General features: G+C 47.0%; 1 protein-coding gene across 1 annotated transcript in view; it reads left to right on the top strand.

Moving 5' to 3' along the window:
* DNAH6 (dynein axonemal heavy chain 6) overlaps positions 1-14,303 on the top strand; it is a 3,261,518-nt gene that overhangs the window by 1,048,325 nt on the left and 2,198,890 nt on the right. The window contains 1 exon segment of the mRNA XM_029602297.1: positions 3,956-4,052. Coding sequence (XP_029458157.1) covers positions 3,956-4,052 — 97 coding nt within the window.

Raw genomic sequence — 14,303 nt, 5'->3', positions numbered from 1 at the left:
ACTATCGTTTGGCCTGCCTCAGCCCCTTGGATCTTCGCCAAGTGCCTGGCAGTGGTGGGGGTGCTCCTCAGTCAGGGGGTAGATGTAGTCCCCTACTTGGACGACTGGCTGGTCAAAAGCGCCTCCCAGCAGGGAGTGCTGCACTCTTTAAATCTGACCATTCAAGTGCTGCAATATCTGGAGTTTGTCATCAATTACCCCTAGTCCCACCTCTGCCCATCACCCCATTTGGACTTCATAGGAGGCAGACTGGACACGATTCAGGCCAAGGCATTTTTGTCTCACGATTGCACGCTTGCCCTGTCTTCACTGGTGGGGTTGGTCTGCAGCTGTTGGCAGATGTCTGCTCATCTGATGCTTCATCTTTTGGGCCACATGGCTGCGGCTGTCCATGTCACCCTGTTTGCCCACTTCTGCATGTGCAGGGAGCAATGGACATTGCGGTCGCAGGGGTAGCAGGCGTTCTAGGACCTAGAGACACGTGTTTACATCATGCCACCTCTACAGGTTTCCCTGTCATGGTGGGAGAATCTATCCAACCTGGAGCAGAGAGTCCCTTTTCAGGCTGCCCTGCCTCAGGTAGTACTTACCACTGATGCCTCCCCCCACGGCTGGGGGGCACAAGTGGATGACCTCCACACACAGGGTCAGTGGTCAGCTCAGGAATCTCTATACCAGATAAATTTCCTGGAGCTTTGGGCGATTCGTTATTTATTTATTTATTTATTTATTTATGTAACGTGTTTTGTATACCGTCATTTGGTTTCGCCATCAGAACGGTTTACAGTAGTAGAGACATAGTATTGTTTACAAACATCATTGCAGCAAACTGTCATATTGAAATAACGTTTGGAGTTTAAAGGTTAGGTAAATACATATAAAATTATTATTACATATTATCAATCTTATGTAGCAGCAGAGTTACTACATATGTTAAAGTTGATATATACATATAATAAAAAATTGTTGTTACATATAGACTAGGGAGGCTAGGGGTAATAAGTAATGCTCTTTGGGCATTTCGAGACCGCTTGTCCCACAAGGCATTCCTGAGTCAGACAGATAATCAGGTGGCAATGTGGTATATCAACAAGCAGGGTGGCACGGGGTCATTCCTCCTCTGTCAAGAGGCGGTACATATTTGGTCCTCGGCTCTGTCACAGGGCATGTCCCTGAGAGCGATGTATCTAGCTGGAGCAATGATTGTGGTGGCAGAGCATCTGAGCTGTACATTTGAACCACACAAATGGTCACTGAATTTGGCAGTGGCAGCCCGGATTTTCAGCCAGTTGGGAGCTCCAGATGTGGATCTCTTTGCCTCCTCCTGCAACAGTAATGTGAGAAAATTCTGCTCCCTGTTCAGGACGAACGAATTTCCGGCTTCGGATGCCTTTGCCCAGCATTGGAGCACAGGTCTACTGTATGTGTATCCTCTTCTTCCGCTGGTCATGAAGACTCTCTTGAAGCTCCAGCAAGACTGAGGTACTTGTGGCCCCATACAGGCCCAGACAGATCTGGTTCAATCTGGGGACCGCACCTGAACTGATAACGCAAGATTGAGGCAGAATGCATCATCCAAACCTCCGAGCTTTGGCCTTGATGGCCTGGATGTTGAGCGCTTAGTCTTGCAGCCCCTGGACCTCTCTGATGACATGTCTCAGATGCTGGTAGCTTCCAGGAAGCCTTTCACCAGGAAGTCTTATCAACTGAAGTGGAGAAGGTTCTCCATCTGGTGCGAGGGTCATGGCTTAGATCCATTCACCTGCCCCCCTCCGAAGTTGCTGGACTATTTGTAGCACCTTTCTGAGGCTGGGCTGAAAACCACCTCAGTCAGGGTCCACATGAGCACCATTAGCTCTTACCATCAAGGTGTTGCTGGCATGCCCATCTCTGTGCAGCCCATAGTAGGATGATTTATGTGGGGCTTGCTTCAACTGAAGCTTCATTCCAGCCTCTTGTCGTGTCCTGGGACCTCAGCGTGGTGTTGGTGTGGCTCGTGCGAGATCCTTTCGAGCCTATGTGCTCCTGCAATCTGAAGTTCCTCACTTGGAAGGTCCTCTTCCTGGTGGTGGTCACTTCGGCTCGCAGTCCATCTTTCTACCTACCTTTTTTCCGAGGCTCCATTCACTCCAGGGGGAATGGGCTCTACACACTTTGGATTGCAAAAGGGGCTTAGCTTTCTATTTAGAACGCACAACAGGCCACAGGTAATCCACTCAACTCTTCCTGTCTTTCGACAAGAATAGATTTGGAGATTCGGAGGGCAAACAAACTCTGTCCAATTGGCTAGTGGATTCTATCTCCTTCTGCTATGCACAAGCGAGCCTTCACCTTGAAGGCTGAGTTAAGGCTCACTCTGTGATGGCTATGGTGGAGTCAGCCGCCCACTTGCAGGTGGTTCCTGTCGCCGAAATCTGCAGGGCTGCAATGTGGAATTCTCTACACACGTTTGCTGCCCACTACTGCTTGGACATGTATGGTCGACATGGCAGTAGCTTCGGCTAATCTGTCCTTTGCAACTTCTTCCAGGCTTAAACCCAATTCTCCCTACCTAAGATCCATGATTTGGGATCAGGGTGCCTTCCTATCTTTCCAATAGCACTGTAGCTGTTTTTGTGCCCATTGTCACCTATTTTCAGTGCAGGTTGGTTGTGTTCATTGCAGAGAGCAGCCTGTTGCTTGATATTCACCCATCTGTGAGGATTACCATCCTGCTTGTCGTAGGAGAAAGCAGAGTTGCTTACCTGTAACAGGTGTTCTCTAGGACAGCAGGATATTAGTCCTCAGGAAACCTGCACACCACTTCCCAGAGTTGGGTTCTCCTACATTTTGTTATGTTATTTTTTCGCTCATGAATTCTGTGTTACGAGAATGAAGGGGGACCCCTCGTGGATGCATGGATAGTGGCATGCTGGGCATGCTCTGTGTGCCAGTCAAAGTTCTAGAAACTTTGACAAACATTTTCTGTCCCAGTCTCCATCTGATGATGTCACCCATTGGAGAAGACTATCATCCTGCTGTCCTAGGAGAACACCTGTTACAGGTAAGCAACTCTGCTTTCTTTGTGACTGTATGTTTATATTGTACCCCACTCTGAACATAGGAAGGGCGAGCAATAAATGTCTTTAAATAAATAAATAAATAAATAAATAGTTATCTGAAATCTCCTATTTGTCCTATTTGTCTATCATGAATAGACTGTAAGTTCCATGGAGCAAGAACTATCTCTTATGTGTATTTATATAGCTCTGTGCACATCTAGTTATACTATAGAAATCATAAATAGTAGTAATAGTGAGGTCAATATTCAATAGCCATTTAGTTAGATAATTCAAAACTTATCCATCTGATTGGCAAATGTGGCATATTCAGCCACTTATCCATCTAAATTATAGCTGGATAACTCTAGGCTGATATATATGGAACAAGTTATCTGGCTAACTTTAGCCAGATAACTTATCTACTAACCAGCCTATTGAATGTGGACCTCTGTATTTTTGGTAAACATTAAAATTACAGAAATTTCCTTATACTTTTCCTGCAGATGGGTGTTGCCAGGTAAGTCTCCTGTTTCTTTCTACTTATCTTGTTATTGGCACTTCCCTGCACAGCTATTTCATGCAATAACATATGTAGCAGAAATCGCAGAATGAATTTCTTTGTCCCACCCAATTCTACTAATCTTAGGGTGAGCAAAAATCAAAAGTTCACAGATATGGTTACTCTGCATAAGAGCTGGGCTTGATTTCTGAACTTGTCTTCTACTGATCAAGCTGGTAGAGGATCAATATAATGTGGAGGCAGCATTCATAGCCCTGATACATGAGGTGAAACTTAGGGTGACTTCAGTAACACGAAGGGTGAAATTCAGGTTGCATCCATTCTGCAATCTGAAGGGAGCTGTTGGTATGTACCAAGGACAGGTTTTTAAAATATTCTCTTTTTTTATACATAGGTCTTTTGGAGACTTTTCAGAATAATAATGCGCTTCTTGATCAGATTCAAAAGTGCCTTGAAGCCTACTTAGAATCGAAAAGAGTTATCTTTCCAAGGTGAGTACAAAATGTTCATGAATGACAAATATGAATGTTGCTGATTTCATCAAATAAACAAGGGTTATGTTTTCATTAGTTTTCTTAATATAGGCAAAGACATACTGCAAGGCCTATCTAGTTTGCCCTAATTACTTCCTGTTGCAAGTAAGAAATACATAGTGAAAGTGTTTGCGATGGGTGCTATTTTAAGATTTTTTCCCTCTTGTCTTCCCCAACAATGCTAACATTCCTCCTCCTGCCTTGGCTTCTGAACCAAAAGTATCACTCCAGCTCTACCTTATCAACTTTGTACTCCTGTTGCTTCTTCTTCTCATTATCCTACTCCTAACAGTGATGCTTTTCATCACTCCCCAGGCACACTCCTCATTCCCATAGTGGCAATTCTCATGTTCTTTTTACCCTCAATGAAAGATTCAAAGAAACTGGATAACTTTAGGCCAATATTTACTACTCCTGTTGTGTTTGGCGGTCTGTGGGCTCCTTCCACAGACTGCGGCACTTATCCCTCTGGCCTCTCGCAGTGCTCCCCGACACTGTCAATGTGCCTCTCCCTCCAGCCCGATGGGACACTGTGCCTCAGCGTAGAAGGACACGCCCAACATCCTCTGATTTAAAGGACCAGTAGGAGGAAAGACCAGGAGGTGCCCTTTGATGACATCATTCTTCTGGCCTATAAAAGGCTCCTGCAGATGCTACTCCAGTGCCTTGGCAACAGGTCTTCCAACTTGCAAGTAGTGCATGTTGTCAGCATTCTCTGTCTTCAATTCCAGTGTTCCATTTTTTTGTTCTTCAGTTCAAGCTTTTTGTCCTTCAGTTCTGATATCTTCATTCTCCAGTTCCTGTGGGCCTTGTCTTGTTCATCAGTCTCTTCAGTTTGCCTTGTCACCTGTGCTGCTCCTTGCCTTCCTGCCCTGTCTCATTATCCCACCTTAACTATGGACGGTTACCCAATATTGATCTTGGCCTGACTCCTGATCCCAACCTGCTTCCAAATTTGCCTGTACTAGCTATCAAAACATCCACGGATCATCTGACCAACAGCAGAGGGACCCACCTAAGACCTGTCATCACCGGCACCCAAAGGTTCAACCCGAGGGGAACATGGGCTTTTATAAGCAAAGCTCCAGTTAGGCCTCTGCCTCATCTAACTCTGCCTACTGATGGTGAGGACCTCCAGGGAGGAGCCCTGCAGGTTGTGCCAACTCCACCTCAGTACAAGTGTCTATGTTTCCAACAACTCATTTTTGTCTAAAGTCAAAAGTTCAAAGATATGGTTACCCTGCATAAGAGTTGGCTTGATTTCTAAACATGCCTTCTACTAATCAAGGTGGTAGGTGGAGGCAGCAACATTGTAACTTCATGTGCAGAAGCTTTTGATACAGTGGGATGTTTTAGACCAGCAGTAATCTGGGTTAAGTTTCAGCCTGTTATGACTGTTGGTCGCAGACGGCTACGACTGTGCCTACTTACATCTTGTACTGTCCTGCTTCCCTTCCCGAGCCTACTTGCGGCGGGAGCCAGCCTCCACCACCGTGTATCTCATGGTCCCTGGTGGCAGCTGGGCCACCGCCACCATCTACATTAACTCTGGGCTTCCTAGGCGCATGCACGTGCCACGAGCCCTCTTTTAAAGTTGCTACGGTGGGAACCTCTGGGGCGTTCCTGACTGTTGATGTCATTGGATCAGGGTTCTTAAGCACTGCTTTCGCCCCTTGCTAGCCGACTTGCAACGAGTTTCATCATCACTCTACTAGCTGCTGTCTCCTCGGACCTGTGGTGATTGCCTGCAGACCTCTCTTGGAATCAGAACTCTGGCTCAGGTACCCACTCCTCGGGGGCCTGTGTGCGCTCTCTTCAGAGACCTGGTCTCCTGGTTTCCCCGCTCCTTGGGCCAGCCCTGCACCTCCCAGGAGTTCTTTCCACTGGTTTCTCTGCTCCTCGGGGTAGCTCATGTGTCGCCCTCACCACTTGGGAGATCTATCGCTGTGCTTCCCCGCTCCTCGGGGCAGTGCCTACGTTCTACTCCAGAGACTGTGCTTCCCCGCTCCTCGGGGCAGTGCCTACATTCTACTTCAGAGACTGTCTGTGCTTCCCCGCTCATCGGGGTAGTGCCTACGTTCTACTTCAGAGACTGTCTGTGTTTTCCCGCTCCTCGGGGCAGTGCCTACGTTCTACTTCAGAGACTGTGTGCTTTCCCGCTCCTCGGGGCATAAAGACTGTTTTTTTAAAAAAGAATTGACCAAAAGGCAAAGACCAAAAGGCAAAGACAACAGTCCAGAAGTGACGTAATCTAACTAAATTGGGTGTGACTCAGACCTGTGCAAGGTAATCAGAGCAAGGAAGGGAGCCATTGTTAGCCATTGTTGTCCTGAGCACATGCTAAAGGGATTTCTCTGGTGGAACTGTTTACTGCATTGCAAAATCTTCATTCTGGCTAAGTATTTTCTGCTTATTTTTACTTATTTTTGCTTATTGATCTGAAATTGTGTAGAAAGCTTGTGTAGAAAGCTTCTGTGATTATTTCCTGCCTGTGTTTTAACTTCTTTATAGTCTGTTTCATTTTGTGTAGAAAGCTTGTGTAGAAAGCTTCTGTGATTATTCCTGTCTGCAAAGCTATCAGCTTTTAAACTGGTAAAATCTCTCTAGTTTGGGGTTAGCTGGCACAAACAAAAAAACTGGGGCATAAAGACTGTTTTTTTTAAAAAAAGAATTGACCAAAACGCAAAGACAACAGTCCAGTAGTGCCCTGCATTACCCAGCTTGTCCCAGGCTAAACTGTTTGACTCCCTCCCACCCTACCCCTTTACCCACCCACCCCTGGGGCTTGTTTCTAATAAAGACTGCCTAGATTACCATTGGCAGCAAGATAAATTAGTACATTGGTTACAGTCAAGGAAATAACGTCACAAATTACCAAGATGAGGACTATCCAATGTAACTGCTGTGGAGCCTTTATTCTGAGGGAAAGCATCTGGAAACTTAGAGCTTGCCCAATTTGTGCACAACTCTCTTCCTTGAAAATGGAGCTGACTGTGATTAAAGATCAATTAGCTTCAATTAAAAGAATTACACCCACATTGCATTACTCAGAAAATAATTCCCCAATACCACAAACAAACCAGGAGTCAAGAAAAGGAGATCCATTAAGCTCAGGTAGGACCCACAGTCACCCATTCTTGACAGAAGAGCAGCCAACAGGTATACCCCCCCCACTCAAACAGGTCATTAGGAAATTCTTTACAAACCAGGAATACAGTTGGCTCTGGTAGAATTAGACCTGTGATGAGGAGACACACAATGTACCAAATGCAAAAAGAACAACAAGCCTTCTCTAAAATAAAAACTGAAGAAGTTCTTGAGAAAAGCATTGCAGTATTACCAGAAAAGAGAGAGAAAACACAATGCATGCAGTATTTCAAGATCCATAAGCAAAAGAAAAATCTAATTGAGATGGATAACTCTGTCAACAGTGGCACTACCGCAAAAAGAAATAGTGAAGTGAATAACAAATCTCAACAAATATCTCACAAGGAGTCCAAGAAATGCAATAACCGTAAAGAGAGTACCTGGAAGGCTATGACCACAAATGCTCATAGTTTGGGAAATAAAATCCCAGATCTGCAGGCCCTAATGGCTGACGCAGAATTGGACATTGTTGCTATCACAGAAACATGGTTCACAGAATCTCATGAATGGGATACAACAATACCAGGCTACAACTTGTTAAGGAAGGACAGAGAGGATAGAAAAGGGGGCGGTGTGGCTCTTTATGTCAGAAACAACATCCAAGCAACTGAGCTACAAGGAAGTTGGGGTATTGAAGAAGCTCTATGGGTCGACCTAAAAAAAGATGACGGAGCGTCCATTTATATTGGAGTGGTTTACAGGCCTCCAAACCAAAAGGAAGAGCTGGACAGAGATCTGGTTGAAGACATCCATAAGATAGGTAAGAAGGGAGAAGTGGTGATCATTGGTGACTTTAATATGCCAGATGTAGACTGGAAAATCCCATCTGCAGAATCTAAAAACAGTAGAGCAATAGTGGATGCCATGCAAGTATCTTTGTTCAAACAAATGGTGTTGGAACCCACGAGAGAAGGAGCTATACTCGACTTAGTGCTCACTAATGCAGATAATGTCTCAGATGTCCAGGTGGGCGCCCACCACAGCAGCAGTGATCATCAAACGGTATGGTTTAATATCACTAAAAGAATAGGGAAAAGAACCACAAAGACCCGAGTTTTACAGTTCAAAAACACAGACTTTGAGGGAATGGGGAACTACCTGGAGGAAGAACTTAAAGGATGGGAGAACGAGAGAGATGTGGATCAGCAGTGGACCAATCTAAAAGGAGCAATCACCAAGGCAACTGCTCTATATGTTAGAAATGTAAAGAAAAGCAAAAGAAAACTGAAACCTATCTGGTTCTCAAAGGAGGTGGCTGACAAAATTAAAGCTAAAAGAACAGCATTCAAGAAATATAAAGGATCCCAAAGGGAGGAGCACAAAGAAGAATATTTGTATCAACTGAGGGAGACAAAGAAATGAATCAAGTTGGCAAAGAGTCAAGCAGAAGAGAGGATTGCCAAGGAGATAAAAAATGGTGACAAAACATTTTTCAGATACATCAGCGAAAAGAGAAAGGTCCAAAGTGGTATAGTGAAATTGAAAGGTGGTAATGATCAATGTGTGGAGAGAGACGAAGAAATGGCAGAAATATTAAACGAATACATCAGCTCTGTGTTCACTAAAGAAGACCCTGGAGAAGGACCATCTCTAAACAACAAGAAACTGGAGGGAAGGGGAATAGATGAAAATCCTTTTACAGTAGAAAATGTGTGGGAAGAACTAAAGAACCTGAAAGTGGACAAAGCCATGGGGCCTGATGGGATTCATCCAAGGATATTGAGGGAACTCAGAGATGTTCTGGCGGGTCCGCTGTGTGACCTGTTCAATAGATCCCTAGAAACAGGAGTGGTGCCGAGTGATTGGAGAAGAGCGGTGGTGGTCCCGCTTCACAAGAGTGGGAACAGGGAAGAGGCAGGCAACTACAGACCGGTTAGCCTCACTTCGGTGGTGGGAAAAGTAATGGAGTCACTGCTGAAAGAGAGAATAGTGAACTATCTACAGTCTGGAGAATTGATGGACCAGAGGCAGCATGGATTCACCAGGGGAAGATCCTGTCAGACAAATTTGATTGACTTTTTTGACTGGGTAACCAAGGAATTGGATCAAGGAAGAGCACTAGATGTCATCTACTTGGATTTCAGCAAAGCTTTTGATACGGTTCCGCACAGGAGACTGGTGAATAAAACGAGAAGCTTGGGAGTGAGTGCCGAGGTGGTGACCTGGATTGCAAATTGGTTGACGGACAGAAGACAATGTGTGATGGTAAATGGAGCCTTCTCTGAAGAGAGAGCGGTTTTAAGTGGTGTACCGCAAGGATCGGTGTTGGGACCGGTCCTGTTCAATATCTTTGTGAGCGATATTGCGGACGGGATAGAAGGTAAGGTTTGTCTTTTTGCGGATGACACTAAGATCTGCAACAGAGTGGACACGCCGGAAGGAGTGGAGAGAATGAGACGGGATCTAAGGAAACTGGAAGAGTGGTCGAAGATATGGCAGCTGAGATTCAATGCCAAGAAGTGCAAAGTCATGCATATGGGGAGTAGAAATCCGAATGAACTGTACTCGATGGGGGGGGAAAGGCTGATGTGCACGGAGCAGGAGAGGGACCTTGGGGTGATAGTGTCTAATGATGTGAAGACAGCGAAACAATGCGACAAGGCGATAACAAAAGCCAGAAGAATGCTGGGCTGCATAGAGAGAGGAATATCGAGTAAGAAAAGGGAAGTGATTATTCCCTTGTACAGGTCCTTGGTGAGGCCTCACCTGGAGTACTGTGTTCAGTTCTGGAGACCGTATCTACAAAAAGACAAAGACAAGATGGAAGCGGTACAGAGAAGGGCGACCAGGAAGGTGGAGGATCTTCATCGGATGACGTACGAGGAGAGATTGAAGAATCTAAATATGTACACCCTGGAGGAAAGGAGGAGCAGAGGTGATATGATACAGACTTTCAGATACTTGAAAGGTTTTAATGATCCAAAAACAACGACAAACCTCTTCCGTAGGAAAATAATCAGCAGAACCAGGGGTCACGATTTGAGGCTCTAGGGAGGAAGATTCAGAACCAATGTCAGGAAGTATTTCTTCACGGAGAGGGTGGTGGATGCCTGGAATGCCCTTCCGGAGGAAGTGGTGAAGACCAGAACTGTGAAAGACTTCAAAGGGGCGTGGGATAAACACTGCGGATCCATAAAGTCAAGAGGCTGCCAATGAAGAGTGGGTGACTCGCCAGAATGATGGCTATTGACACAATACCCTTATTAAATAAACATACACATGCTTACTGTGACTCCTACATCGCTCTAAGCTTCAACAGCAAGAGGTAATGGAAAAAAGGATTTGCACTCACAAAGAGGGGAGTAGCTGGCTTGTTACGGCGGTTACTACCCCAAACCAAATATGCCTGATACTTCACTTTCAATGCATATACAGCATAGCTCTCTGCTTCAATGACAGGGGAGAAGAATAACTGATACTTCACACATCCAGCAGAGCTCTCTGCTACAACGGCAAGGGAGAAGAAAAAGGGTTCGCACTCAAAAAGCGGAGAGTAGCTGGCTTGTTACGGCGGTTATTACCCCAAACCAAATGTGCCTGATACTTCACTTTCCATGCATATCCAGCATGGTTCTCTGCTTCATCGGCATGGGAGAAAGACTGATACATCACGCATTTCCAGCATAGCTCTCTGCTTCAACGGCAGGGGAAAAAAAAAACCACCAAAAACAAAAACAAAAACCTGACGCTTCACGCATATCCTGCATAGCTTTAACGACAGGGGTGAAGAAAAAAAAAAAGGATTCGCAATCACAAAGCGAGGAGTAGCTGGCTTGTTACGGCGGTTACTACCCCAAACCAAATGTGCCTGATACTTCACTTTCAATGCATATCCAGCATGGCTCTCTGCTTCAACGGCAGGGGAGAAAAAAAAAAAAAAAAAAAAAACAACAAGGGCTGTACAACATAGTCTAGGTAAAACAAATAAGCATGGGTGTAGCTTGCTTATCGCGGCGGTTACTGCCCCTACTACCCCTAACTAATCAAGCTAGATATTTCACTTGGATGCAGCTCCATCACTGCTCTCTACATTAATGGTGGGGGTGGAAGGGGAATAGAACAAGGAGCTAAGAGAAACAGATAAGAATGAGAGAAAAAATGTGTGAGGCTTGCTGGGCAGACTGGATGGGCCATTCGGTCTTCTTCTGCCGTCATTTCTATGTTTCTATGTTTCTATGTTTCTATGTTCTACTTCAGAGACAGTCTGTGCTTCCCCGCGCCACGGGGCAACACTTACGGTCTATACCAGAGACTCTCGGGCTTCCCCGCTTCTCGGGGCAGTGCCTACGTTCTACGCCGGTGCTTGCAGACATTCCCTTGCTTCTTGGGGTTGGCTACGTCATTACCTGGAGACCTGACTCGGGATTCCCCGCTATGCGGGGTAACCTACGCCATAGCATCAGTACCTTCCTCACTGTGTGGCTCCGCCTCTCAGGGTTGTCTCTGCAGTGTACCTCCTGCGCTCCATGCCTCGCTCTGCTCGCTTCTCAGGCTGTCTAGTGCCACCCCCTTGGAGGTCTCCACCCAGCTACTGCTCTCCAGCCTATCAGCTTATTGTGGGGTCACTCACTGCTGTGTCTCTCATCCTGCTCCTTGGGACCTGCCCACAGACTCTTTCCACAGGTCCACACCTCACGGCGGTTTGGACCTGTGGGGCTCCTCCCCACAGGCGGTAACAACTCACACCTTGGGCCAAGGGTCCACGAAACCCATAAGCCTTAACACGGCCACAGTACAGAAACAGTTTTAGTGGATCAAAAAGATCTATATCAAATTTTAGATAGTAGAAATCTATTTCTCCTTATCCTTTTAGATTTATCGTCTGTCTTTGTTACTATAGAGCACAAGATTCTGTTACATAGATTACAGAAAATAGGTTTGAAAGGCATCACATAGCTTGGCTCTAGTCTTTTTTAGAAGGAAGAATCCAGAAGTTAGTAATTGGCATCACGGAAAGTGAGCCCTTGGCTATGGAATGGCTGACACAGCTTGGCAGGCAAACCTATTAGGTTCATGCCAACAGCAGGTGGACACGCTCTAACTGGGACAGGTCTGGGCTTCACCTATACTAGCCTCATTCCTGGCAGGTTGAGCCCTTGGGTTCCAGGGGTCAGCAGGGTTTAAGTGAGGCTCCTTTAGAGAATGGGCAGGAGGAGATGCAATAGTATCAAGGTCCAAGGCAGAGGTCAGAACCAGGAGTCAGTCTGGAAGAGGGACAAGGCCGATGTCAGAACCAGGAGTCTGTCTGGAAGAGGGACAAGGAACAGGCTGGACTAGACAGATTTGGACAGAATGAGAACAAGGAGGCAGAGAGCTAGGCAAGGGGCAAGACTGGAAGGGAAAAGAAAGGGCAGGAGACAAGACAGAGAACAAGGCAAGGAAAAAGACAGGATTTGAACAATGCAGAAAGCAAGGCAGGACTGGAACAAGACAGGATACACAGAGTAACATGCACTGATGGCTTGGCAAGAAGACCTGTTGCTGAGGGATCGACTAGAGGCGGGGTGGGGGTTTAAATACCTTGCTGTGCTGACATCATTGATGAGTGCCTTAAGTTTGTTTTCTGAAGTGAAGCCTCTATAACCGGTGAGAGTGCAACAAAAAACTACTTTCCATGTTGAGAATTTTAGAGAGGCTGACTCTAGTGGTTCGAAATGTGGTTTCATCAGTTGAGAGAGGACAACATTCAGATCCCATGGAACCGGAGGCATTTGACTCAGAGGATTAACATGCCATAAGCCCTTTATAAACTGGGACACCAATGGATGAGTTGAGATAGGTTTATTGTCAACTGTGACATGGCTGGCCACTATGGTGCTGTTGCACTCACCAACCACGGAACCCTTAGGCCGGCTCCTCCTGCTCTTCAATGCCTCCCTGCCATGCCGCAGGTCCCTGGGCCCTTGGCTGCAGCGGCCTGTCTCCCCTGTTCAGCTCCGCTCACACCCTCTGACTCTGGGGCCTCCCCGGCCTTGCCGGTGCATGGAACACCGCCAGCTTCCAGCCCCGCCTGGGGATCCCCTACGCGTGTGCGCGGCTTTGGCTGTGATTTAAAGGGCCAACGGCAGGAAACCTTGGCCCACCCCGGAGGATGACATCAACAACCCGGGCCTTTTTAAGGCTCTTCCAGGCTGAACCCAGATGGCTTGGTAATGAGTCTCTTGTGTTGCTTCCTTTCAGGATCCTGTGCTGCTTCTTCAAAGTTCTCCTGTTCCAGTTTCTGACTCGTGTTTCAGTTCCTGTCTCCTGTTCCAGTTCCTTGCTCCTCATGCCCTCACCCCTCGGATGAATCTCCCTGGCTTCATACCCTTGGACTGGACTTCACCTTGCCTGCTAGCCGCCTGCCATTGGACCTCAGACTGTACCTCACCTTGCCTGCTAGCTGCCTGCCACTGTACCTCGGACTGGCCTTCACCTTGCCTGCTAGCCGCCTGTTACCGAACCTCAGCCTGGGCTTCACAACCGCCTGCTAGCTGCCTGCCATTGGACTTTAGACTAGACTTTACCTTGCCTGCTAGTCGCCTGGCATTATACCTAGGACTGGTCTTCACCACTGCCTGCTAGCTGCCTGTTACTGAACCTCAGACACACTGATCGCACTCCAGAGCATCTCCACAGGGGCCCACCTAAGACCAGCCGGCCCCAATACCCAAGGGCTTAATCTGCAGGGAACAAGGGCTGGTAGTGGCAAAGCTCCAGCTGGCCTGTCTTCCTCCGGCCTTGCCTCCTGACATTGGTACCCTGTGTGGGGTATCCCTCTCAGGTAGCGTCAACACCAACTCAGGCCTAGGGTCCACAGTCTCCGCTGTGGTGCCAACAGATTGCTAAGCCCATGGACCCGGCAGAGGCCTCTGCCCTGCAGGCCATACTGGGCCTAGCCCAGAAGATTTTGGAGCAGCAGATAGTCCTGGAGTCTCTCGCCTCAGCAGTGAAACGGCTTGTCCAGCGCCTGGAATTCACGGTTTATCCAGGTGCATCGGCTCCTCCAGCAGTGGGCTTCCCTGCTCCCTCGCCGACTGCAATACCCATCCTGCCACTCCCGGCTCCTCCACGCTTCACTGG

Source organism: Rhinatrema bivittatum, chromosome 1 (genome assembly GCF_901001135.1).
Source record: "Rhinatrema bivittatum chromosome 1, aRhiBiv1.1, whole genome shotgun sequence".
In the NCBI taxonomy this organism is placed as follows: domain Eukaryota; kingdom Metazoa; phylum Chordata; class Amphibia; order Gymnophiona; family Rhinatrematidae; genus Rhinatrema; species Rhinatrema bivittatum.
Note: the sequence above shows the minus strand (reverse complement) of the source record. Positions and strands in the feature narration are given on the sequence as shown.